The sequence below is a fragment of the Monodelphis domestica genome, chromosome 2 (assembly GCF_027887165.1).
Source record: "Monodelphis domestica isolate mMonDom1 chromosome 2, mMonDom1.pri, whole genome shotgun sequence".
Taxonomy (NCBI): domain Eukaryota; kingdom Metazoa; phylum Chordata; class Mammalia; order Didelphimorphia; family Didelphidae; genus Monodelphis; species Monodelphis domestica.
The window spans coordinates 245,603,553-245,628,931 of NC_077228.1; the positions used below are offsets into that span (position 1 = coordinate 245,603,553).

Genomic DNA, 25,379 nt, shown 5'->3' on the forward strand with positions numbered 1-25,379 from the left:
TTTATTATGTTATCATTTACACCTCTCAGATCTTGGCTGAATCGGTAAACATTTTGTCATTTTGATCTAGCTTTGGCTTTTTTTATTGGATGTATGGGTGTATTATACTTCAAGAAGCATGATATTATTATCCCTTGTTGGATTAGAGACTCAATGATAGGTCCTATACCGTCTATTGCTTCTTTACTCAAGGGATATTGAGGAACACAAGGAACTGGTCCTTCCTTGGTTCTCACTCTTACAAGTAGCTGATTTCAATACATCTGTGGAAGACTTTGACCATAAATCTTCTGAGATATCCTCAGGAATAGGATAGATAGAATCCAACTCATTCTCTGTACTTACTGAATGTGAGACCAGCAATGGAAAAGCTTTCAGAGATTCTCCTGAGACTTGTAATGCTATATACCCAGTGTCAGTACGTTGAATCATTGCTCGTAACTTAAACAGTAAATCCCTACCAAGAAGGTTCATGTGGCATTCTTGCATACAAAGAAATGCATGCTCCACAGATAAAGGACCTAAAGTTACCATTCTAGGTTGTATTTTTGCTCCGTTCTCTGGTTTTCCAGTAGCTCCAATCACTTCCATAGTACCAAAAGCTTTACAATCTTTAGGAAATTTGCAAAACAGATTTACTGGCTCCAGTATCCACCAAAAGATCTGATCCTCTAAAGTTATAGAAATATAGGGATCAGTGCTTTTTAGAGGTTGGGAGGTTTCAAGAACTGGTGCAAGAACAGTAACATCAGTACAAAACTCAGTCATTTCCTGTCCATTCAAGGTAACATCTGCTTGAATTACATGACTTTCCCAGGATTCTGTATCATCAGCTTTTTATGTTACTCTCATTAGTCCTTATATTCTCCATCTTAGTATCATTGTTCTCATTTACAATTTCATTATTATTCAGTTTATATTCTTCAGTAATTTCTCTTATTTTTACATTTATTGGAATTTCCCATTAAATTTATATTACAATGCTCTTTCTCTGTACAGTTATTTATACTAATTAGATTATCTTTTGAATTAATTCATTTGTATCACTATCTACCTTATTTTCATTACACTCAATTTTATTTATCCTCAACTCATTTTCATTTATACCACACTCATTATTTCCAGACTCATTTTCTTATGGACTTAGGGTAAACCTTCATAAGCTACAAGCCCCCTTACTCTGGTCACCTTTTACTACCTGGATGTTCTTTGGTCTAGCTCCAGAATTTACCCATGATTACATTGTCACGAGATCTGGTGCTTGTTGGCTACAAATGTTTGTCATCCAAGTCAATGATAAAAATGTTAAATTGATCTATTTGTATTTCTGAACATATAAATTGGCTATTAATCTCACAACCTAGTGAGAAATCTTGAGAAATATAGTGAGTAGAATCTGGATGTTATGTTTATATTCATTTTTTAATTAGTTTGTATAATAAATCATTATCAGTTATTTTTCTGATATTTTCCTATACTTTTAATTTTCTTTTGATATTTATTTTAGTACAATTTATTATTCAAAAGCCTATTTAATAATTATATATTGTAATATGTTATCTTTTATTATTTTATTCATTCCTTCTCAAATAAGATAAATATCCTATGCCATTTTCTTTTTTTTAATATGTACTCTTTATCTTTAAAATATTAGCACATTTGGAGTGTAAGGCCACATATGTTATAAGATATTAATTCAAGTTAGTTTTTCTTCATTTTTCTTCTCACCTCATTCTCTCTCCCTCTGAACAAGTCTTCCCTTATTAAAAAAAAAAGAAAAAGAGTCCATCAGAATTAACACAGTGCCAGTATTAGTTTATGCAAAATTCCATACCTTAGTACCTCTCCAATAAAAGGATAATCACATGTCATTTTGGCAATTATTATTTTGTTAAATGTTTTAAAATCTGACAATAAGTCATTAACACTTTTAGAGAACACATTATTTTTTATTCTTGCCTTTTTTTTCATGAAGGTGCAGTTCACTATTAAATTGTCAAATTCTCTAAAATACTCCTAGGGAATTTTCATTGGAATGTCATTAAACCTGTATATTAGCTTGAGACAGTGCTGTCACATTTAGTCTATCTAATAAGGGATAAGATATATCTCTCTCTACATGTATTCTTGTCTCTTTTATTTATCCCACTGGGGCTTAACCAAGTCATATAGCCTGTATAAGTCCCAATTTTATCATACATTAAAACAGGTAAATAAATAGTTATTAAATAATTACACTACTTTACCTCTCCAGTTTGTTATGATAAAAATACCTTTTTAACCTTAAAATCCTGTGAGTATGATTTTTTTATTACTATAATCAGTTCCTAACCCAAATGCTAACTTTTCTCTTCTGTAATAGGATCTGATATTTGGAGCACAAGATAAATTAATATCATCTAGTGCAATGATGACAAACCTTTTAGAGACTGAATGTTGTGCCCCACCCCCTGCTACCTTGTCACAGATAGGGGAGGGAGGAAGTGTTCCCAGTGGGTTGCTGGGCAGAGGGCCAGGGGACTCAGGTATCTGGAGAGGGAGAGGAGAGTCACTCAACTGCTCTGCTCCCCTCCAGCTCTGCTCCCTGTAAAGGATAATTTTAGTGTTGTGACCTCAACTATATTTAATTATTGGTCACTATGGGATTTCCCAAATAATAAAATACCCAAGTCAGCTGGATATTATGGTGACGTATGGGTGCAGACATTCCTGACCTTGTTAGACTAAGTAGGGTGGAGCAATGTAAAGTTACCAAGACATTCCTGATTCTGTTAGACCAAGTATCTCCATTGTTACAATCAGGAGGTAGCTAAGTGAAATCTTCACATCCCCTCCAGCTCTGTGCCACACTGTAAGCTGTTCTCCCCTCAAACCTAGCTCCTCTCCAGCCCTACCACAGGAATCACTTTTACCACAGACTTAACAGGCTACACTAGCAGCATGTGAGCCACCCACTTCCCTACAGACAAGGGAAGGAGGTAGCACTCCCATTGGACTGCTGGAGATAGGGGAGAGTCATGTTAAAAAATGTCCTCAGGCATGTGGAGAGGGGAGGGGAGCAGCTTCCCCCAAGTCCCTCTGGCTTTCTAGTAAGGAACTCTGATGTGTAAAGTTGGGCATGCCTACAGAGAGGGCTCTGTATGCCCTCTCCTGCATACATGCCATAGATTTACCACTGTGGATCTAATGCTGCGTTCCTTTTACAGATGAGGAAATGGGCCCAGAAAGGTAACAAAATTGCCCCAAGTTCCTACAGAGAGTAACAGAGCTGAGAGTCAATGTTAAGTACTCAAATGCCAAATCCCTCTAGAATCTTCCCATTACATTAGGCTGCTTAATTTGAAGTCTTGTTCTTTGAAATCTGAAGCAATTATATTTCTTTCAGAATACTCTGGAAATGTGTACCCGAGAAACAGAGTTTAAGAGTATTTTATTTGCACTTTGTTACTTCCACGCTGTTGTAGCAGAAAGGCACAAATTTGGACCTCAAGGCTGGAATCGCACTTACCCTTTTAACACTGGAGACCTTACCATCTCAGTGAATGTGCTCTATAACTTTCTTGAGGCCAATGCCAAGGTAAGGATAATAAATGAGATCCTAGATGTTTATACCAGGGTGAAAATAACTATAGATAGGAGTCTGAACCTTCCTTAATTTCAACTCAAGAATAGTGCCATCCTTTGAATGAAGAGGAGAATCAGTGTCAATGAAAGGCTATCACCCAGTATTTCCTAAAAAGAGATATTTAGGGTTCAGGACAATGACTCTGATGTGAGTGCAAGATGTATGAATTTGGTAAAAACCAATCCATATATAACAGGGTTCACACTAAACTGTATGTAGTGCTCTCACAGGTTGTAAAGCTACCATAATGGCATAAAGTGCTAAGCAACAATTCTCAGGAGCTCTTCAGGATCAACATACCAACCATCATGCTTTTCTATCTGCCACTGATTCATTTCCTTTCCAATTCTCTATATAGTTTCTAAGGCAAAAGCTGTGTTCTGATGTTTCTTCATAAATTAATAGCAATGTATGATCATTTTCAATAATTAATCAATTAGCTCTGAAGGCCCTCAGTCTAGCTTACAAATAAGCTAGATAAATCTCTAATGCCTAAAATTCCATTTTTATCTCAAACTCGTAGGTTTAGACAGACATCAATGTTTCTGGCTATACCATTTATTGAGATAGTAATGAAAATTACAAAGATATAATTAAATGTTTCAACAAGGCATCATTTTCAAGAAGGATCACAGCTATATGATTTACATAGAAAAACCTTAGATATTGAACTAAAATGAATAGAAACCATAATTTTAACAGGATAGTAGCATATGAAATAAAAACACAAAACATCAATATGTATTACCAAAAAACTCTAGCAGAAAGAGATCAAAAAGAAATTCTATACAAAAAGACATATCACAGACAAATTAAAGAACCGAAGAGATATTTTTACAGATATGACTAAGGTTTTTGACAAAACAAAGAAGAGAGATAATTGAGGGAGATTAAAATGGATAATTTTATTATATAAAATGGAAATTATTTTGCATAAATAAAATATCCATTAGATGAATCAAAAAATTTTAAAGGAAAAGGAAAATTGTTAGAGGAGATACAAGAATATAGACATAGTAATGTCAGGTTGTAAGGTGATCCAATCATTGTGGAAATCAACTTGGGTGACACAATATCCATAAAGTTACTAAAAGCTATACATACCAGAAATAATACTACCATGCCTCCAAGGAGATAAAAAAAATGAAAAGAACACTATTTATAATAGCAGTTTTTATCATAGTGAAGAACAGGAAACAAAGTGGCTGTTCATAAATTGGGTGATGGCTGAATAAACTATTAATTTACAACAAATTAATCACGTAATTAATATTACTTATTAATGTAATATTATTTCATCATAAAAATGAAAACAAGGAAAATTTCACAGAAACCTTAGAAGAATTGTATGACCCAATTAAGAATGAAATTAACAGAACTGAGAGAAGTTTTTTTTCAATGCCAAACTTTGTACAGGAAGCCAATATTGAAATATGTTATGAAGGGTGCAGCCAACAGAGCAGAGAAGGGACAGATCCTTATCCGAGCTCCAACAAATTACCCTCCAAAAAGATTATTATATAATGCCTTAGAACAAAATCTGGAACAGCAGAATCCACAAAAAGACAAGGTGGAGTAATTTTCCAGTGGAAAACAACTTAGAAAGCCAATACCCAGATATAGTGCACTGGATAGGCCTTGGGTGCAGCTGAAGTTATAGCAAAGGCTTCTGGAATTCTCAACCACAGAAGGTATGGGGGGATTGGAAGGAGATTGATTACAAGGATCCCTTTGCTGGCTCTAGGTGCAAGGCTTTTGTCTCATTACCCCTACACAGAACCAGGGCTCATAGTGGTGAGAAGCACTAGCAGATAGCTGTGCTTGCAGCAACAGGAGAGAAGAGGACACTGGTCATAGTTCCAACCAAAGGCGAAAAGAGTGCTTTGGATTACTCATAGACCAGAGCACAGGCCTCAAGAGTATTAAACACACCTCTCCTTACATCATAGCACCTTGGAAGAACTGAAAGCAGACAGATACCCAGAGCTAGCTCTGAAGGCAGCTGCCCAAAGAAACTGTAACTTGGAACTGTGTTCTTTTCACCATAGATGTGGAGCCCAACTTTAACATTTTTTAAGATAAAAGAAACTTAAAAAGCTAGAAAATGAGCACGCAACAGGAAAACTCAACAGAGAAAGTTATTTTGGTGACAAAGAACACAAACTCATAAGAAGACAACAAAAAAAACTTCCAAGAAAAATAGGAATTGCTCTCAAGGCCAAAATAGAATTGCTGGGAAAACTCGAAAAGGATTTTAAAAATCAAACAAGAGTAGTAGAGGAAAAATTGGGAAAAGAAATGAGTGATAAAGGAGGATCATATGAACCTTACTTTCATCAGAATTTTGATTCAGTGAGGGAAGAACATACACAATAAATTGGGTATAGAGAAAGCTATCTTACCCTAAAGTTAGTAGGAGGGAAAAAAGATAACAGAAATAGGGTGGGACTGATAGAAAAGAGGGCAAAATGATGAAGAAGGAGGTCAGAACCGAAACATGGGTAATAAGATGGAGAGTAATACAATTATCATAATGGTGCAAAAATTTTTCACAAGTCTCCATAAAAAGGTCTCATTTCTCAAATACATTAAAAATTAAATATATAACATCATTCTCCACTTGATAAATGGTCAAAGTATATGAATAGGCAGTTCTCAAAGTAATTAAAGCTCTCTATTAGTCATGCAAAAAAATACTCAAAAACCACTATTAAAGAAACACAAATTAAAATAACAATCAGATTGGCTTTTATGACAGAAAAGGAAAATAACAAAACTTGGAGGGAATATGGAAAAGGTGACACACTGATGCCCTATTGGGGGAGTTCTGAACTGATTTAACCATTCTGTAGAGCAATTTAGACCTATGCCCAAAGGGCTATGACAGTAGATACCCTTTGACCCAGAAATACCATTACTAGATTTATATCCCCAACAGAGAAAAAACAAAAAGGGGAAGGACCTATAATATTTAAAGCAGCTCTTTGGAAGGAGGTGCAAAGAATTGGAAAGTAAGGGAATACCCACCCACTGGGGAATGGCTGAGTAAGTTATAGTATATGATGGTAATAGAATAATATTGGGCAATAAGAAATGACAAGGAAGAGCTAAAAAAAACCTGGAAAGTCTTCCATGAACTGAAGCAGAATGAAATAAGCAGAATTGGGAGAATATTGAACACATTGATAGGAATACTATACAATGAACAACTGTGAAAAACAGCTATTCTCAGCAATCTAAAACTATCCCCAAAGAGCTCATGATAAAAAAAATGCCATCTGCTTCCAGAGAAAAAAATGACTAATAAGAGTCTAAATCCAGACTAAAGCAAACTTTTTTAATTTTTTTATTTGAGTTTTCTTCTACAAAAGGATTAATATGGGAAAATCTTTTCCGTGATTGCACATATAAAATCCATATAAGATTGCTTACCATCTCAACATGGGTGGGAGTTGAGGGGAAAGGAAGAAGGGAGAGAATGCAAGGTCCAATATGCTTTTAAAAATGTTGGAAGCTGGGGGCAGCTGGGTAGCTCAGTGGACTGAGAACTAGGCCTAGAGACGGGAGGTCCTAGGTTCAAATCCGGCCTCAGCCACTTCCTAGCTGTGTGACCCTGGGCAAGTCACTTGACCCCCATTGCCTAGCCCTTACCACTCTTCTGCCTTGGAGCCAATACACAGGATTGACTCTAAGACAGAAGGTAAGGGTTATTTAAAAAAATGTTGGAAGCTATTAATTATTACATGTAATTGGAAAAAATTAAATTAAGATAAAAATAAATAACTATGTAAAAACTCAGATCATCCAATGCAACCAATAATGAAAGATTCCAAAGGATTGATGAAAAAGATTGCTATCAAATTCTTGGTGGGGAGATGATGGACTATGGACAAATTTTCAGATATTTTCAATAAAAAAATACTTTGCTTGGCTATACTTATGGGGGCAGGAAATTGTGGGACACTGATAATGATGCAAAAGAGAAAATAGGGGGGAAAGAGTATAAATAAAATGTATTGCTCAGAGGAGAACAGAAGAATGTTGAGAAGGGGACACAGACAAGGGAGGCAATGCTGGTACTACCACATTAAGTGTATACATATATCCAAGCTATAAAAATATTTTTTCTATGCAATAGGCTTGCATTTTCACATATAATTCTCTTTTCCTGGTCTTTGTGTGACATGTGCTTGTAGCAGATATTCTGGCCCCACTCTCTAAAGGCCAGATAGGTTATATCTACATTCAAAGTTTCAAGGTATCTGGAGAGATTTAAGGAAAAATTTTCCCTACTGTCATTAGATCTAGCCACCATCAGCTTTGTTCTTCTATATTAGGGGGCTAGTAACTTAAACCTCAGTTCCATTTGATGATCTAACATTGGATAGTTTTCACAAAAGGATATTTATTTCAAAGACATGGCAAGAAATACAAATATTTCCCCCAATATTTTACATGCATAATCCTTCCTTCACACTTTTGTTCTTGGTGAAAAGGAATAGGCCTATAATTTAGCTCATGGAGTTCCTACATGGTCCAATTAAAGCCAGAGGTGAGATTAGAGAGCAAACATTTGTAGTTGAGTAAGGATGCTTCTGTGTCTTCCAGTAGCATTCAATTGTATTGGCGTGGAAGAAGAAATAGCTGGTGAAGTCGGAGTCATTTGGAGGAAGTCAAAGTCCCTATGTTCCCCACATTTCATTGTACCTGAAATCACATTCTTTAGTGATCAAACTATTTAATCTACACATTAATTCCTATGCTGCAATTCAGTCTAATTTCATTCCCATTCTCTGTCTCTTAGGTACCCTATGATGACTTGCGCTATCTCTTTGGTGAGATCATGTATGGAGGTCACATCACAGATAACTGGGACAGGAGGCTTTGTAGAACATACCTGGAGGAATTCATTAAGCCAGAAATGTTAGAAGGAGAAATGTTTCTGGCTCCAGGGTTCCCGATGCCAGGCAATATGGATTACAACAGTTATCACCAGGTAATCTTCCCATACTATGTGAACTTTACCTCCCTAGGTTTATTACTCTGTTTTAAAATGAAAAAGTTGGAGATGGGACTAGATAGTTTCAAAGATCCCTTCTAGCCCTATATTCTCTAGAAAACATAATGCTTTAGGCTGTTCCAGCAATACTTTTAAAGTCATTTTGAAATATACTTGCTGGAATGGCTCTCAAAGCTCTATTTCCCTGGTTAAGGAAGTTTATGAGTTCCTAAACTCAGGTAATACTTGTCATTAATATCAAATTGGATGTGTCTTTTTTCATGACATCAGCAATATGGAAATATGTATTGCATCAAAGCACTAGTATATATTGGACTATTTATTGCCTTAGGAAGGGTATTGGGGGAGGGGAGATGAAAGAAAAAAATCAGTGAATGCTAAAATGTCAGAAAACAATAGTTAAAAATTGTTTCCACTTGCTCATCAGCTTCAGGAGGGGGGAGGGAAGAGGGAAGGGAAAGAACATGAATCATGTAACCATGGAAAAATAGTCTAAATTAATTAAATAACTTTTTTAATTGTTTCCATAATGTAAATTAAAAAAAATTTTTTTTAAATCAAATTGGTCCATTCTTATCACAAGGATTTCAGTTCTTACTGAAATGTATGTTTCTCAATTCCAAATGCAATATCAAAGAAATGCATTTCATTACTTGAATATAAAAAATAACCAAGACCTAGTTAAAAGCAAATTCCTAGTAAAGAATTTAGCCCATTTCTACTAAATAATAATGTTTATCCTTAAACTTTTCAATGGATCACAACTTTATAATCTTCTACTCTTTCTGATGCTTGCTGGCCACTACAAAAATGGTTTCACAATGAGAAATTTCTTCATAGTACAAAATCTCTATGTTCTTTTCTTTTTTTATAATCACTTTCCTATGGCACCCTCACCTCAATAGAATTCTTCCTGGAATAAGGAACTACAACTAAGCAAAAGAAATCATTGCATTAGGAAAACATGCTTCAGTCCATATTTGTACTCACCATCTGTCCCCTAAAGAGGAAGGCATTAAATCCCTGATAGTTCACTGAAGCTTCTGTTAATTACTACATTGTACAAAGTTCTGATGTATTTTAATGTCAATGAACATATCTTTAGTGAATGCTTACTTACACAACACAATGTTTGGTGCTATAAGGATATAGGAGATAGGGACAGCTAGGTTGCTCAGTGGATAGAGCAATAGACCTAGAGTCAAGAAGACCTGGGCTCAAATGTGACCTGACAGTTATGTGACACTGGGCAAGTTACAGCCCCAATTGTTTAGCCCTCATCACTCTTGTGCCTTAGAATCAATACTTAGTATTGGTTCCAATACAGAATGTAAAGGTTGAAAAAAAAAGATATAGAAGATATGGTTTCTGCCATTAGGATTTTATAATCTAGTTTTATGTAAAGGAGACAAAACTAATACTGATAAGTCGGTCAATAAAATTGTGTCCGCTATGTTCCTGGGAACTGTACTAAGCATTGAGACTAAAAAGACAAAACATTGTCCCTGCCCTTAAGGATGGGCATATCTGTTGGGGGATGGGTAACAGGAATGGGAGGACAATGCCTAGTGGGAGGGGCATAACAAAGTCCAGAGGAATGTAGGTGAGTGGGAAATGAAGAGACAATTGGTCTGGATCCCATCTTTAAATGAAGGACTTGGGAGGAACTCTCTACTGTTCACTTTCCACATTCTCCTATCGCAGGCAGGGTAGAAACCCAGGAGCAGAGGGTACTGCAGAGATGTGAGTTCCAGGATTGATGTGATCCATAAAACAATTTAAAAAACATTAAGTGCTGGCCACTACAGGGCCTGTAATGTAACTATGGGACTTAGACTGATTTTTTAAACCCTTGCCTTCTGACTTGGAATTAGTACTTAGTATTAGTTACAAGGCAGAGGACTAATAAGTGTTAGACAATTAGGATTAAGTGACTTGCCCAGGGACACACAGATAATAAGTATCTGAGGCTAGATTTGAACTGAGGATCTCCTTGTTCCAGGCCTGGCTCTCCCTTCACTGAGCCACATAACTGCTGGCTCAGACTTATTTTAAGTGCAATAGCATGAGCCTAGAATATTGGTTATGAACTTACTTTCCCTTCCACAATAATGTATCTCTTTGCGGGTGAGTGAATCCCAGGCTTTAATTAATTTACTAAAGAGAAAAGGTTTCTTCCTAGGAGACCCAGCTTGCAAGTTAAGGTTGGAAGAGTAGCCCAGAAACAGAAGTTATACATTGGAGTTTTATCTGGAATATATTTGAGTGTCCTTTTAAAAAGGTTCTCTACCTCTTGTTCTTTTTCTTGGCTGCTCCAGTTTTGCAGGAATCAACTAAAGAAAAAAATTTCTTTTGTTGTAAATTATAATTGAGCAGTCGGCTTCACGTTTAATGAGAGTAGTTGCTCTGAGATAATTTTGTTTATATCAGTGAATCTATTCATATATGGAAGGTGATATAAGTAATATGAATCCATAGACTATTAGCACCCATCAATGAAGCTAAAGTTACACAGAGGACTCAATAAAGGAGTACCACATGACTTCAGAGATAAACCTATTGAGAGCATCAAGATGCTATAAATACTTTAGGAAAATGTGAAGTACTCATCAAATTATGTTTCTGTAGGTTATTTGAGAATACAAATCTTCCTAAAATTCCTGATAAGATAGGAATTTCAAAAATACAAGACCTTTCAGATGAAGAATCAAAACTATCAATAATCACCTAAAAAAAGGTTCTAAATCCCTCCTGATTAGAGAAATGTGAATCAGAACAACTCTGAGACACTACCTCACATCTAGAAGATTAGCCAATATGACAGTAAAGGATGGACTAAATATTGGAGGGGATGTGGCAAAATTGGGATACTAATGCATTGCTGGTGGAGTTGTGAATTGATACAACCATTCAGGAAGGCAATTTGTTTTGTTTTGTTTTTAATTGAGAGATGTGAATTTTTTGTTATTTTTATTGTTTTATAAATTTAAGTATTTTTCTATGATTACATGATTCATGCTCTTTCCCTCCCCTTTTCCCTTTCCTCTCCCAGAGTGAACAATCAATTCCACTTGATTATACATGTATTATCACTCAATATCTATTTTCACATTATCCATTTTTGTAATAAAGTAATCTTTTAAAAAACAAAACCCCACATCCTATATCACTTGCATCAGTTCATGAAGGTCTTTCCAGCTCACATAAAAATCAAGCAGTTTATCTTCCCTTAGTGCACAATAATATTCCATCACCATCATATACCACAATTTGTTCAGCCACTATCCAGTAGAGGCATCCCCTCTCATTTGTTGCCACCCCAAAGAGTGCAGATATGAATTATACAAGTATTTCACCTTATTATCTCTTTGGGGTAAAAACCTAGTAGTAGCTGGATCTAAGGGTATGCATTCTTTTAAAATCCTTTGGGCATAATGACAAATCACCTTTCAGAATGTTTGGATCAGTTCACAACTTCACCAGCACTGTATTTTACATTTTATAATGTTCTCTATCTTTCTTGGTTTTAAATTCCATCCTTTCCCACAGATCTGACAAACATACTATTCTATATTCACATAATTTACTTATAATTTCCCTTTTTATATTTAAGTCATTTACCCATTTTGCATTTATATTGGTATAAGGTATGACATATTGATCTAAACCTAATTTTTCCCATACTGTTTTCCAATTTCCCCAGCAGTTTTTGTCAAGTAGTGAGTTCTTGTTCTGGAAGTTGGGATCTTTGGATTTATTGAACACTAGCTTGCTGAGGTCATTTACCGCTAGTCTATTCCAGTACCATATTGTTTTGATGATGACTGCTTTGTAGTACAGTTTAAGATTGTAATGATAAATTCCTGATCAATTGTAATTAAACCTAAGGAAGCTGTTACTTGTAGACAGATGAGTGAGGAAAGGCAGGAGACAAGATGGACTGACTCCTATAGTACTCTCTAACTCACTTTTCCTGGGCTGTGATAACAGGGAATATCATAGGGAAATGGGTATCCTGATTTGTAGGCTTGTCAGTTGGTAAGTTGATTTACGAAGAATTATGTCACTATTGCTAAATTTTTTAAGAATCTCATATAAGGATATATAATTAGAAAGAATCTAAAGCAAGAAGACAAGAAAGATCAACTTGACTGAACACATCAGAAGCCAATGGAGATTACTGGAATAAAGAATGTGAAAAGGCTTTTATGGTTTACTTTAGCAGTCACCACAATCAATCTATGCAAACCATTACCTTTATTTGTGGTTGGACTTGAATAAATATTTGGTGGTCTCCCGGAATTTAATTTCTAAATCCCAATTTAAACTTCTAAATCCCAAAATGAATTATTAAAGTAAAATGTAAATTTTTGGTAGTTTTATTTACAATATTTTATTTTATTTTATTTTATTTACAATAGAAGGAAGATATTAAGGAATAAGAGAGACAACTCCAGCTTCCTCTGAGCCAAGTAGAAATTCTAAGGCCCTAATCAGGGAAAAAAAGTCTCAAGATGATGGGTCTTTCTAAACCTCTGAGAAAGGCAGGGTTACTAAGTCAGCCTTTCACTGATCAACAGTGACCTTCTAAAAGGAAAGCAGTCTGAGGGCTCCTGCACGAGCTCCTCCAGGAGTCCAGTTACACAGGGAGTGTCTGTCTTCCAGTCTCTCCTCCAAGTGAGAGTTCTATCTAACTCAAATTGAACATAATCTCTTCTGGTCTCTGGTCCTCTTTTTAAAGATCTTTTTCTCTTGTGTCACCTCCTGTAAATTTCACATCTACGAATCACAGCAGACACTCCTTTCCAGGACTGTCCACTCTCTATTTTTTTTTAAACCCTTACCTTCCATCTTGGAGTATGTATTGACTCCAAGACAGAAGAGTGGTAAGGGCCAGGCAATGAGGTTTAAGTGACTTGACCAGGGTCACACAGCTGGGAAGTGTCTGAGGCCAGATTTGAACCTAGGACCTTCCGTCTCTAGGCCTGGCTCTCAAGTCACTGAGCTACCCAGCTGCCCCATCCCACTCTTTAATTCATACCTTCTTTGGTTAGATTATACCTTTTTTGGTTACTTAACACCTTTTTTTGTTAGTACACATTTTGTAGTTAGTTAACACCTTTTTGTAGTTAAAATGGGTAGCTCTACTTCAAATATTGAGTTACCCTAACCTTTGGGGGATTAAAATCTAAAAATAGACTGGATTACAATTCAATCTTCCCAATAAAGGAAGAGCTAAGTGCCTTCATTGTTACAATCAGGGGATTACAATTTGATTTTCACAATAAAGGAAGAGCTAAGTATCTTCATTGTTACAATCAGGCGAATACTAAATCCAATCTTTGCAATCCCCCCCATGATCATTGGGAGACTAGTATCCCCATTGATCATTTAACAGAATCATCTTGTAGTCCTAAAACTTTCTAACTACAGATGTATACAATATTTCAATTTCTAAGCGGAAATTACAACAGTTAGAGAGAAATAGAAAAGAGAGGAAGCTTGCTAGGCGCATTGACAAAAAGCCAAATTAGGGGGCAGTTCCCTTTGGCATAAAAGTATACATTTACAATAAAGGTTAAATCCCCTTTTGTTCAATATATTGCACCTAAAAGTTCATTCTCGATGCAATGTAGGTTTTTGCAAGCATCTTTTTTCAAAGAGTTCATTCTTCTGGATTCAAGGAGTTAGCAAACTTCTTTTCCTGAAATTTTTCTCAAACAAAATTTTAAATCTTGGATTATTTAAAATAAAAATAAAATAAAATCCCCCCTGAAGAGGGTGTTTGCCAACACTCAGATCAACTCAAAATGGTTGCTATGTGTGTATGAGTCAATTATCAAAAGAAAAAACCAAAAACATAAAAAATTAAGTTTTGAGAGAAATAAGTCAAAATAAGAATCAAAACTCCATATTTATATTTATAGACTATGTCTATAAAATTTATGAATTAAAAAAGGATAAATTCATAATAGGTCCTTGTTATTAGGGTCCAATTAAAGTAAATTTTATCCCACAAGTCTGTAGGGGAAAAAATGCAGTGATATTTTATTTACCCATTATAAGTCAGGACTACAGGAAGTTGTCATAATATAAGAGAGAAAAAAGAGAAGCTAGATTTTTGTATAAGAGGAAAGTGTCATTCCTTAGTCTGATCTTTCATCATTTCTCAGGGATATGGGAGCCAGACAAGCCAATTATTAGGTAATTTCATAGAAAGTATTTAACAAAGAGTGTAGTTCAAGGAGTCCTGCATCTTAACATATGTCAAGGGCTGCAACCTCAAGTCTCACACTAGGTACAAGTCCTTTCATACTGGTGTAGAAATTCATCACTCCCACATGGATTGGCTTCTTTTGACCTGTGTGCTCTTTTGGCACCTTTCAGGTTAAATCTGTGCTTCTATGGCAGTATGTAGATAAAATCTATGCTCCCTTTATAAAATTTTATTTCCTAGAATTAGAGACAATCATAAATTACAGGTTTCCATAGTCTAAAGCTTTTGGGGTATGCATTTTTATGCTAAGAAAATAGTCATCTTAGCTTATTGCAAAAATCAAAAATAGAAAGAAAAAATTTCCAATACAATTACATGTGCTTCAAATGCAAAAATGAGAGAAAGAAGAAAAAATAAAATACTGTATGGCAGAAATAAAATGCAATAAAATAGTACAGATACATCAATAGGGAAATCTTATCATAATCAACAGTTAAATACTATCAATAAAGTCAATTATTCATTATCAATAGAGGGTACTCGTTTTACATGACTACAATGAATCCATGAGTCCCTCTCTCCAATTTTAATAGCTGTTGGTGTAGTTACTAGGACTTGGAATGGTCCATCACAAGCAGGTTCAGTCAACCCAGTATGTTTCAAATTCTTTATATACACACCTGGGTTTAAATCATGAATTTACATGAAAATACATTATGGTCAGAGGGCATCCCAATACCAGGTCAGCTGATTTGGTTACTATTAAAGCTGCATCAGCTACTCCTCTAAGGCATGGTAGTGCTCCAGCAGCTACTGGATCTAGCATTGAGGAGGTCCCAAAAGTTGAGTTAGAACACCTAAAAATACCCCTTTTTGTTTATATATATATATATATATATATATATATATATGCATATATATATATATTAAATGGTTTATCATATTTGGGATGCCTAGAGCAGGGGCAGACAGGATAGCCTGTTTTAAATTTGAAAGATCTGTTAGGTGTACTGTTTCTAATTTAAGTGGTTCAGGGACCAGGTTTTTTGTAAGTGATACAAGGGATTTAGTGATTTTCCCCACAACAAGGAATCCACTGCCTACAAAATTCTGTTGCTCCAAGAATTGCCCTCAATTGCCTTTTAGTGGTAGGTGCACTTAATTTTTGAATGTTTTCTATGCACTTAGGAGAAATTATGTGGGCACCAGCAGTTATAATGAATCTCAAGTATTCTACTTTTGGGAGACAACACTGAACCTTTTCCTCCGAAATCTTGTGTCCTCTTTTGTATAGTTCTAGGGGGAGGTGCTTACTATCCTCTTGGCATGCTTCAGAATTTGTCTAAGCCATCTACATATTTTTATTAATTTGCTGTTTTTAAATTTTATATTGTCACTGTCGACTTAAAATTTGTGCAAAAAATCCTGTACTTTCCACAAAACCTTGAGGCAGACAAGTTCATGTCCACTGAGAGTCCTTCCATGTGAAGGCAAAAATATGCCTGGAATTTTAATGTACAAGAAGGCAGAGCACAACTGTACTACTATAAAGTATGTAGCTGTGCTAGGAATAGAAGAAATAATAGTATTTATGTTATGTTACGTTATGTTATGTTATGTTATGTTATGTTATGTTATGTTATGTTGTGTTGTGTTGCGTTGCGTTGCGTTGCTTTGCGTTGCGTTGCGTTGCGTTGCGTTGCGTTACGTTACGTTATGTTACGTTACGTTACGTTATGTTGTGTTATGTTAGAAAATACAGGTTGTCTCTTTATAACATGTTTGTTCACTGCTCTCAGGTCTTGTACAAATCTATAGCGGTGCTTGCCATTGGGCCCCAATGGCAGGATGGGCATATTGTATTCAGATTTACAGGGGATTATGATTCCCTGGTCAATTAATGAATTTATTACTGGGGTAATATCCTCAATTGCCTCTTTTGAGAGTAGGTACTGAAGAATAGAAGGATATGGACTAGATTTAGTTTTAATTGGGAAGGGATAGCTGATTTAATTAAGCCTACATCAGAAGATGTGGCCCAAAGAGACTCTGATATATCTGCAGGTCTTGCAAAGTTTGGAGGCTCTTTTACCTCCTGGCTATCTGAGAGAAGGAGAAGGAGTAAATTTAAAGATTCCTCAGGTCCAATGATAAAGAGTCTTCTGGAGCACAAATTATTGTGGCCTGTAGTTTGCATGGTGAATCCCTCCCAGCAAGTTTGTGGGGCATCCAGGCATTAAAAGAAAAGAGTATTCAACGGTTAGGGGTCCCATGCATACCATGCAAGGAGAAAGTTTTGGGACCTTTTGAGGTGTTCTGATATACCTACTGCATTTATAGAGCCAATAGAGTCACATTTTGCATCTGGTTTGGTTACCAAGACCTACCTACAGGCTCCAGTGTCCACAAGACAATTGTAGTATGAATTCCCCACCTTTAAGGGGACATAAGGTTCCTTACTATGTGTGTGTATGTGGGGGTGTACAGGGATAATTGGCATTAAAATATCATGATCTGGAAAATCAAAAGTTTTGTTCTTTAATTTCAAAGCCCTTACCACCACTACCACCACCCCCATCATACCATCAGAAAGATGCTTGGGCAATTTTCTGGGATTCTCCATGTGGATGGGGATTTTCACCCTGGTTATAGCGTGAAAGAGCTCCATTTTTTAATTATTGTTTGATATTTTATTGTGTGTTCCTTTGTCACAGTTGGAGCATTATTTCCCCAATTTATATTTCTAGAAATTTGATTTCTAAAATTTTGATTCCTATAGTCATTATAGTTATTTCTATCAATTCTAAAGTCATGATTTCTATGATCATTATTATAGTCGTTCTATAATTATTTCTAAAGTTGTTATTATTTCTGGGGTAGTTGACCCATAGTGCCAGAAGGATGAGAAGTAGAAGCAGTATGGGAAATGAATGGGGCAGGGTGGGAAGGAGGGGCAAAGGAAAAAGGGGCAGTAGCAGAGGGGAAGGATTCAGAGGGGATGGGGCAGGAAAAATGGGCAGAGTGTGAAGTTAGGGTAGAGAGGTTGGGGTAGTCAGCATGGGTGGGGGGAGGAGTGGGTTGGATAGTAGGGGAAGGAGTAAGTTGAGTATGGGAGGTGATTGTTTGGGAACTAGGATTAATTTCATTGTTTTTTATAAAAGCCATGATCTTCCCCAAACTTTCCTCTCTAAGCTCAAGTTAAGCAACTGGTCATTTTGACCGGGAAATGGGTTTTTCAAGGGGAGACTGACATACTTCTCCTATCTGGTTCTCTAGCTTATGTATGGTATCTTCCAGTTTTCTCTTAGAGAAAAATAGATGCAATATTAAAGCTCCAACAATTAAAATCTCAACCAGGTGCAGTGTGGAGTATATCCATTTCCATACATTCTCTGGGATTCTGAAATAGGCAAAGAACAATGTTTTTCCAATTTTGGTCATTTTACTGAAAAGCCAGTTGTTAATTAAGTTGTGAGCTGGCTGTAACCACATTTTTTTAGGTGTTTGGGTGTGGTCCTTTTTCAAGTTTCAATCAAATTAATTCTTCTGGGTGAAAGGTCAGAGTGAGAGAAGGCTAAAACTTAATACTCTCTCTAGCAGGGCTACTTTTCCAGGTTTTTCTCACAGCTAATTAACATTTCAGTCAGTCAGTATTGCCAGTGAGGATTGGCTAATTGGGTTGTTTGTTCTCTAAGGCAAGGGAGATTTAGAAACAGTAAACTTATTTCTTCAGCTGATTTGTGTAGATTCAAAATAAGCCATTAAAAGCTGACTTCAGGATAGTCACAATAAAGGAAAACTAGGAAAGTTAAGAAGATTGAGGGTATTTTGTCACAAATGGCATGGTCAGTGAAAAATTTGTTAAATTTATCTGTGATTGGACTTGAATTTAATTTCTAAACCCCAAAATGAATTATTAAAGTAAAATGTAAATTTATTGTAGTTTTATTTACAATAGAGGGAAGATATTAAGGAATGAGAGAAAGAGAGACAACTCCGGCTTCCAAGGAGCCAGTAGAAATTATAAGACCCTAATCAGGGAAAAAACTCTCAAGATGATGGGCCTTTCTCAAACCTCTGAGAAAGGCAGGGTTACTAAGTCAGTCTTTCACTCACCACGGTGACCTTCTAAAAGGAAAGCATTCTGAGGGCTCCTGCATGAGCCTCTCCAGGGGTCCAGTTCCACAGGGAGTGTCTGTGTTCCAGTCTCTCCTCCAAGTGAGAGTTCTTCAGTCTAACTCAAATTGAATATAATCTCTTCTGGTCTCTGGACCTCTTTTTAAATTTCTTTTTCTTTTTCTTTTTCTCTTGTGTCACCTCCCCTAAATTTCACATCTACGAATCACAGAAGACACTCCTTTCCAGGACTGCCCACTCTTTAGTTCACACCTTCTTTGGATAGATTATACCTTTTTTGTTACTTAACACCTTTTTTTGTTAGTTCACCTTTTGTTAAAAGTTTAAAAGTTAACACATTTATGTAGTTAAAATGGGTAGCTCTACTTCAAATACTGAGTATTCAAATACCTTTGGGGGACTAAAATATAAAAATAGACTGGATTACAATTCAATCTTCCCAATAAAGGAAGAGCTAAGTACCTTCATTGTTACAATCATGGGATTACAATTTAATTTTCACAATAAAGGAAGAACTAAGTATCAGGGGAGAGCTAAATCCAATCTTCACAAAACCCATACAAACCCTTTCTGCTGCATACTGATATTAGCTTGGATAGTTAGAAGTTCTTCTGTTCTAAGGGAGTGGCAGTTACCAAAACCCTATTGCAATCAAGGGAAATGCCATAGAGAAGTTCAAAGATTAAATGTAAAAAACTAAATTACAAGTGTGAATGGACAAGAATTCACTTACAAATTTTAAGCAGTGTCAAGTAGATGCTATCTGCCAAAAATGAATAGTATTATTGGCTATGAGTTCCGTTTGCCTAACAACTTAGGAAGACCTATTAAGGATCCAGACACCCTGTCCCACAGGCCTCATGATACCAAAATTATATTTACATATATATGCATATGAAGAATGAAGGCTATTTGAAGCATTTGGAAAGCTAGTTTGCAAGGAAAAGGGTGTAAATTATAAAACAACTTGCTCACACTCAGTAATGTTCTTCCAGGTTCTGAGACAAGCTTTCATCTGTTATATCACACTCCCTCTCTTGAAGGAAAACAAGACATAAGATAAGCAAGGGGCCTGTGAGGGCCTGACCCTCAGGTCATCAAGTTTCATTCCTTGAAGAAAATCTTACTGTTAAGACAATGACAAAAGTTTATATTGCAGTGGAGAGCTCTACTAGACTATAAGTTACCTCACACATAGTTACAGGGAGTACCAATTGGTGCTTCCCATGCATATGAAGGCATAGTATGTTAGCTATTTGGGTCCAAAGAAGCCTTCAACTATTTAGAAACACATTTTACTGGTCCAAAATTGAGGCAGAGGGGTATAGAAAGTGAGTGACGTGTTCAATATGTCTAAAGAAAAGGGCTATTAATTGCAATTTGTTTGCTTCTTGTCTCACTGAGTAGACTGTGAGTTCCAAAAGGGCAGGGACTGTCTTACTTCTCTTTGTATCCCCAGAGCTTAGCACTATGCCTGCTGGAACTTAATAAATGCTTATTGACTGTTGAAAGAATAGTCAAAACTGGTTGTGACTAACCATTTCCTGGATAGAAATATCCAGGAAATAGAAAGCTACTAGAGTAGTTAAAGTGTTATAGGGGAAATATTCTCACTGTACCTCCCAGCCAAAATTCACTCTGAACAAAGTAAAGACTTCAAGGGGCAGCTAGGTAGCTCAGTGACTTGAGAGCCAGGCCTAGAGACAGGAGGTCCTAGGTTCAAATCTGGCCTCAGACACTTCCTAGCTGTGTGACCCTGAGCAAGTCACTTGAACCCCATTGCCTAGCCCTTACCACTCTTCTGCCTTGGAGCCAATACACAGTATTGACTCCAAGATGGAAGGTAAGGGTTTAATTAAAAAATAATAATAAAATTGAATTAAATTAAATAAAGACTTCAAAAGCCAAGAACCTAAAGAGATGTTGGCCTTAAGAGGAATTTTAAGATCTAGAGGTACCAACATAGGAGGGAAATTGTGAGGATCAAATGTTATAATATCTATAAAGTGTTTAGCATAATGTATATAATAAGCACTATATAGTTGTTTACTCTTCCCCTTTCCCTATCTCCTCCATAGAGATTCGTAGCCTGAGTAGCCTGAGTATAAGGACCTTGAGTCTGAGCAAATATCTCAGTGGATTAAACATGTGGCATTTCTAGTGGCTATATACAATGTTAGTAGGAATAATGTTGAATAATAGTTAAAATCAGAGGCAGAGTCAAGATGGCAGCAAAGAGGCAGCAGTAGTTCAGACCTCTCCTTACCATTTATAACCTAAATGCTCCTAGGGGACTGAAAATCAAACCTAACAACAAGACAGAGACAAGGAACCTTCCTGCTGGACTCAATGTAAAAGGTACCCCCCCCCAAAAAAAGCTGGAATTTGAGAAAACTCAGATTTAAGGGGAAGGGAGAAGGAAGGTCCCTAGACCCCTACCCCCACCTAGAGGTCTATGACTCCACTGGCAGCTGGAAACTCTGGACAGGCAAAGGCTCTGGTCTGTAGGGAGTACCTTGTGGGCAAAGCTGTGTCAGGTCCAGAGCATCGAACCCAAGTGATGGGGAAGGAGCTAGAGAAGGAGCGGAGAGCCTAGGTGCAGCAGCTGAGACCTTCCATATTGGTCCCCCCTTCCAGGAGGATTTGGCCTCAGGGCACATTCAAACCAATGGACTTAATCCCATCAAAAGTCTACAGAGGGCCAGGAAGCTCAAGCTCCAACACCCCTCTCCCAGACTGCTGGACTTTAATCCAATCAAACTACCAGAGGGCCTGGAAGCAAAAGCCCCAATACCCCTCCCCCACAGACTGCACTGAGAGACTTGCTGACAGAACTCCAAGTCGGAAGACTGACAGAAAAGCCCAAAACAAAAAAAAAAAATGAGAGGAGCAAGAGCACAGACAATTGCAGGAAGTAAAGAAGGGGTAAATATGAGGAAACAACAGAAAAAGAAAAAAGAAATTACAATCAACAGCTTCTATCTAGGCAATGAACAAAGAGCAAATGGAACAGAGGAGGGGGGAACACGAAGCAATAAAACAGAAAACCCAACAAATTGGACACAGGTTTTGGAAGAACTCAAAACACAATTCAAAACACAATTAAGGGAGTCTGAAGACAATTGGGAAAAGAAAGAAAAACTAAGATAAGACATCTGGAAACAGAAACACTTGAACTAAAATCAGAAAATACTGTCTTGAAAGTCAAAATCAATCAGATTGAGAATGAGGCAAAGGAGATGAAAGATCATTTAAAGAGGATGAAAGATAACCTCCAAAGAAAATCAGACCAGAAGGAGAATGACCAAAAAGCAATGAATGAAATCCAGTCTTTAAGAACCAGAATACAGCAACTAGAATCAAGTGATTTCATAAGGTAGAAGGACACTATAAAACAAAATCTAAAGGATGACAAAATTGAGGAAAAATATGAAGCATCTCATACAAAAAAAAAAGAAGATTTAGAAAATTGCTCCAGGAGAGATAATTTAAGAATCATTGGTCTTTTTTTTTAACATTATTTTATTTGGTCATTTCCAAACATTATTCATTGGACACAAAGATCATTTTCTTTTCCTCTCCCCCACCTCCTACCACCTGCCCCATACCCGACGCATGATTCCACTGGGTATCACATGTGTTCTTGATTCAAACCCATTTCCATGTTGTTGGTACTTACACTAGAGGGTTCATTTAGAGTCTCTCCTCAGTCATATCCTCTCAACCCCTGTAGTCAAGCAGTTACTTTTCATCGGTGTTTTTACTCCCACAGTTTATCCTATGCTTGTGGACAGTGGTTTTTTAGATAGGAACATTGCATTGTCCCTAATAGAGAAGTCCATTACCTTCAATTCTACCAATGTTTTCCTGGTTCTGCTCCTTTCGCTCTGCATCACTTCCTGGAGATTGTTCCAGTCTCCATGGAATACCTCCACTGTATAATTCCTTTTACCACAATAGTATTCCATCACCAACATATACCACAATCTGTTCAACCATTACCCAATTGAAGGGCATCCATCCCTTCATTTTCCAATTTTTGGCTACCACAAAGAGTACACCTATGAATATTCTTGTACAAGTCTTTTTCCTTATTATCTCTTTGGGGTACAAACCCAGCAGTGCTAAGGCTGGATCAAAGGGTAGACAGTCTGTTATCGTCCTTTTGGCATAGTTCCAAATTGCCCTCCAGAGTGGTTGGATCAATTCACAACTCCACCAGCAATGAATTAGTGTCCCTACTTTGCCACATCCCCTCCAGCAATCATTGCTTTCCATAACTGTCATGTTAGCCAATCTGCTAAGTGTGAGGTGATACCTCAGAGTTGTTTTGATTTCCATCTCTATGATTATAAGAGATGTAGAGCACATTTTCATGTACTTATTGATAGTTTTGATTTCTTTATCTGAAAACTGCCTGTTCATGTCCCTTGCCCCTTTATCAATTGGAGAATGGCTTGATTTTTTGTATGAGTGATGTAGCTTTTTGTAAATTTGAGTAATTAAACATTTGTCAGAGGTTTTTATGAAGGTTGTTTCCCAATTTGTTGCTTCCCTTCTGATTTTAGTTACATTGGTTTGTTTGTACCAAAACTTTTTAATTTGATGTATTCCTGATTATTTATTTTACATTTTGTAACTCTTTCTAAGTCTTGCTTGGTTTTAAAGCCTCTCCCTTACCAAAGGTCTGACATGTATACTATTCTGTGTTTGCCTAATTTTCTTATAGTTTCCTTCTTTATTTTCAAGTCATTCACCCATTTTGAATTTATCTTGGTGTAGGGTGTGAGGTGTTGATCTAAGCCTAATCTTTCCCATACTGTCCTCCAATTTTCCCAGCAGTTTTTATGAAATAATGGATTTTTGTCCCCAAAGCTGGGATCTTTGGGTTTGTCATATACTTTTTTGCTGAGGTCACTTACCCCGAGTCTATTCCACTGATCCTCCTTTCTGTCTCTTAGCCAGTACCAAATTGTTTTTATGACCGCTGCTTTATAATATAGTCTGAGACCTGGGACTGCATGGCCCCCTTCCTTTGTATTTTTTTTTCATTATTTCCCTGGATATCCTTGATCCTTTGTTCTTCCAAATGAACTTTGTTATGTCTTTTTCTAAATCAGTAAAAAAAAATTTTTTTTGGAAGTTCAATGGGTATAACACTGAACAGATCAATAAGTTTGGGTAGGATGGTCATTTTTATTATATTGGCTCATCCTATCCATGAGCAGTTAATGTTTTTCCAATTGTTCAAGTCCAGTTTTACTTGTGTGGAGAGTGTTTTGTAGTTGTGTTCATATAGTTCCTGTGTTTGTCTCAGGAGATAGATTCCTAAGTATTTTATTTTGTCTAAGGTGATTTTGAATGGGATTGCTCTTTCTAGTTCTTGCTGCGGAGCTGTGTTGGAAATATATAGAAACACTGATGACTTATGTGGGTTTATTTTGTATCCTGCAACTTTGCTAAAGTTGTTGATTATTTCAATTAGCTTTTTGGTTCAGTCTCTAGGATTCTTTAAGTAGACCATCATGTCATCCACAAAGAGTGATAACTTGGTCTCCTCCTTGCCTATTTTAATGCCTTCAATTTATTTTTCTTCTCTAATTGCTTCTGCTAGTGTTTCTAGTACAATGTCAAATAGTAGAGGTGATAATGGGCATCTTTGTTTCACTCCTGATCTTATTGGGAATGCATCTAGTTTATCCCCATGCAGATGATATTAGCTGATGGTTTTAGATATATACTGTTTATTATTTTTAGTAATGATCCTTCAATTCCTATGCTTTCTAGTGTTTTTAATAGGAATGGGTGTTATATTTTATCAAATGATTTTTCTGAGTCTATTGAGATAATCATGTGATTTTTGTTGGTTTGCTTGTTGATGTGGTAAATTATGTGGATGGTTTTCCTAATATTGAACCAGCCCTGCATCTCAGGTATAAATCCTGCATCTCAGGTATAAATCCTACTTGATCATAGTGGATGGCCCTTCTGATCACTTGCTGGATGCTGGAGTCTTTTTCCTAGTATCCTATTTAAGATTGTTGCATCTATATTCATTAGGGAGATTGGTCTGTAATTTTCTTTCTCTGTTTTTGGCCTGCCTGACTTTGGAATTAGTAACATGTTTGTGTCATAAAAGGAATTTGGTAGAACTCCCTCTTTGCTTATTATGTCAAATAGTTTGTATAGTATTAGGGTTAGCTGTTCTTTGAATGTTTGATAGAATTCACTGGTGAATCCATCAGGCCCTGGTGATTTTTTCTTAGCAAGTTCTTTGATGGCCTGTTAGATTTCTTTTTCTGATATGGGATTATTTAAGAAATCTATTTCTTCGTCTGTTAGTCTAGGCAATTTATATTTTTGGTATATTTATTGCCATA

General features: G+C 36.4%; 1 protein-coding gene across 11 annotated transcripts in view; it reads left to right on the top strand.

Annotated features, from left to right (window-relative positions):
* The window catches only part of DNAH9 (dynein axonemal heavy chain 9), a 755,194-nt gene that overhangs the window by 700,878 nt on the left and 28,937 nt on the right, over nucleotides 1–25,379 (top strand). For all 11 annotated transcript variants that reach the window (XM_056817453.1, XM_056817454.1, XM_016430769.2 and 8 more), the window contains 2 exons: nucleotides 3,386–3,577; nucleotides 8,430–8,621. In XM_056817453.1, coding sequence (XP_056673431.1) covers nucleotides 3,386–3,577; nucleotides 8,430–8,621 — 384 coding nt within the window. The remainder of the gene's footprint in view (nucleotides 1–3,385; nucleotides 3,578–8,429; nucleotides 8,622–25,379) is intronic.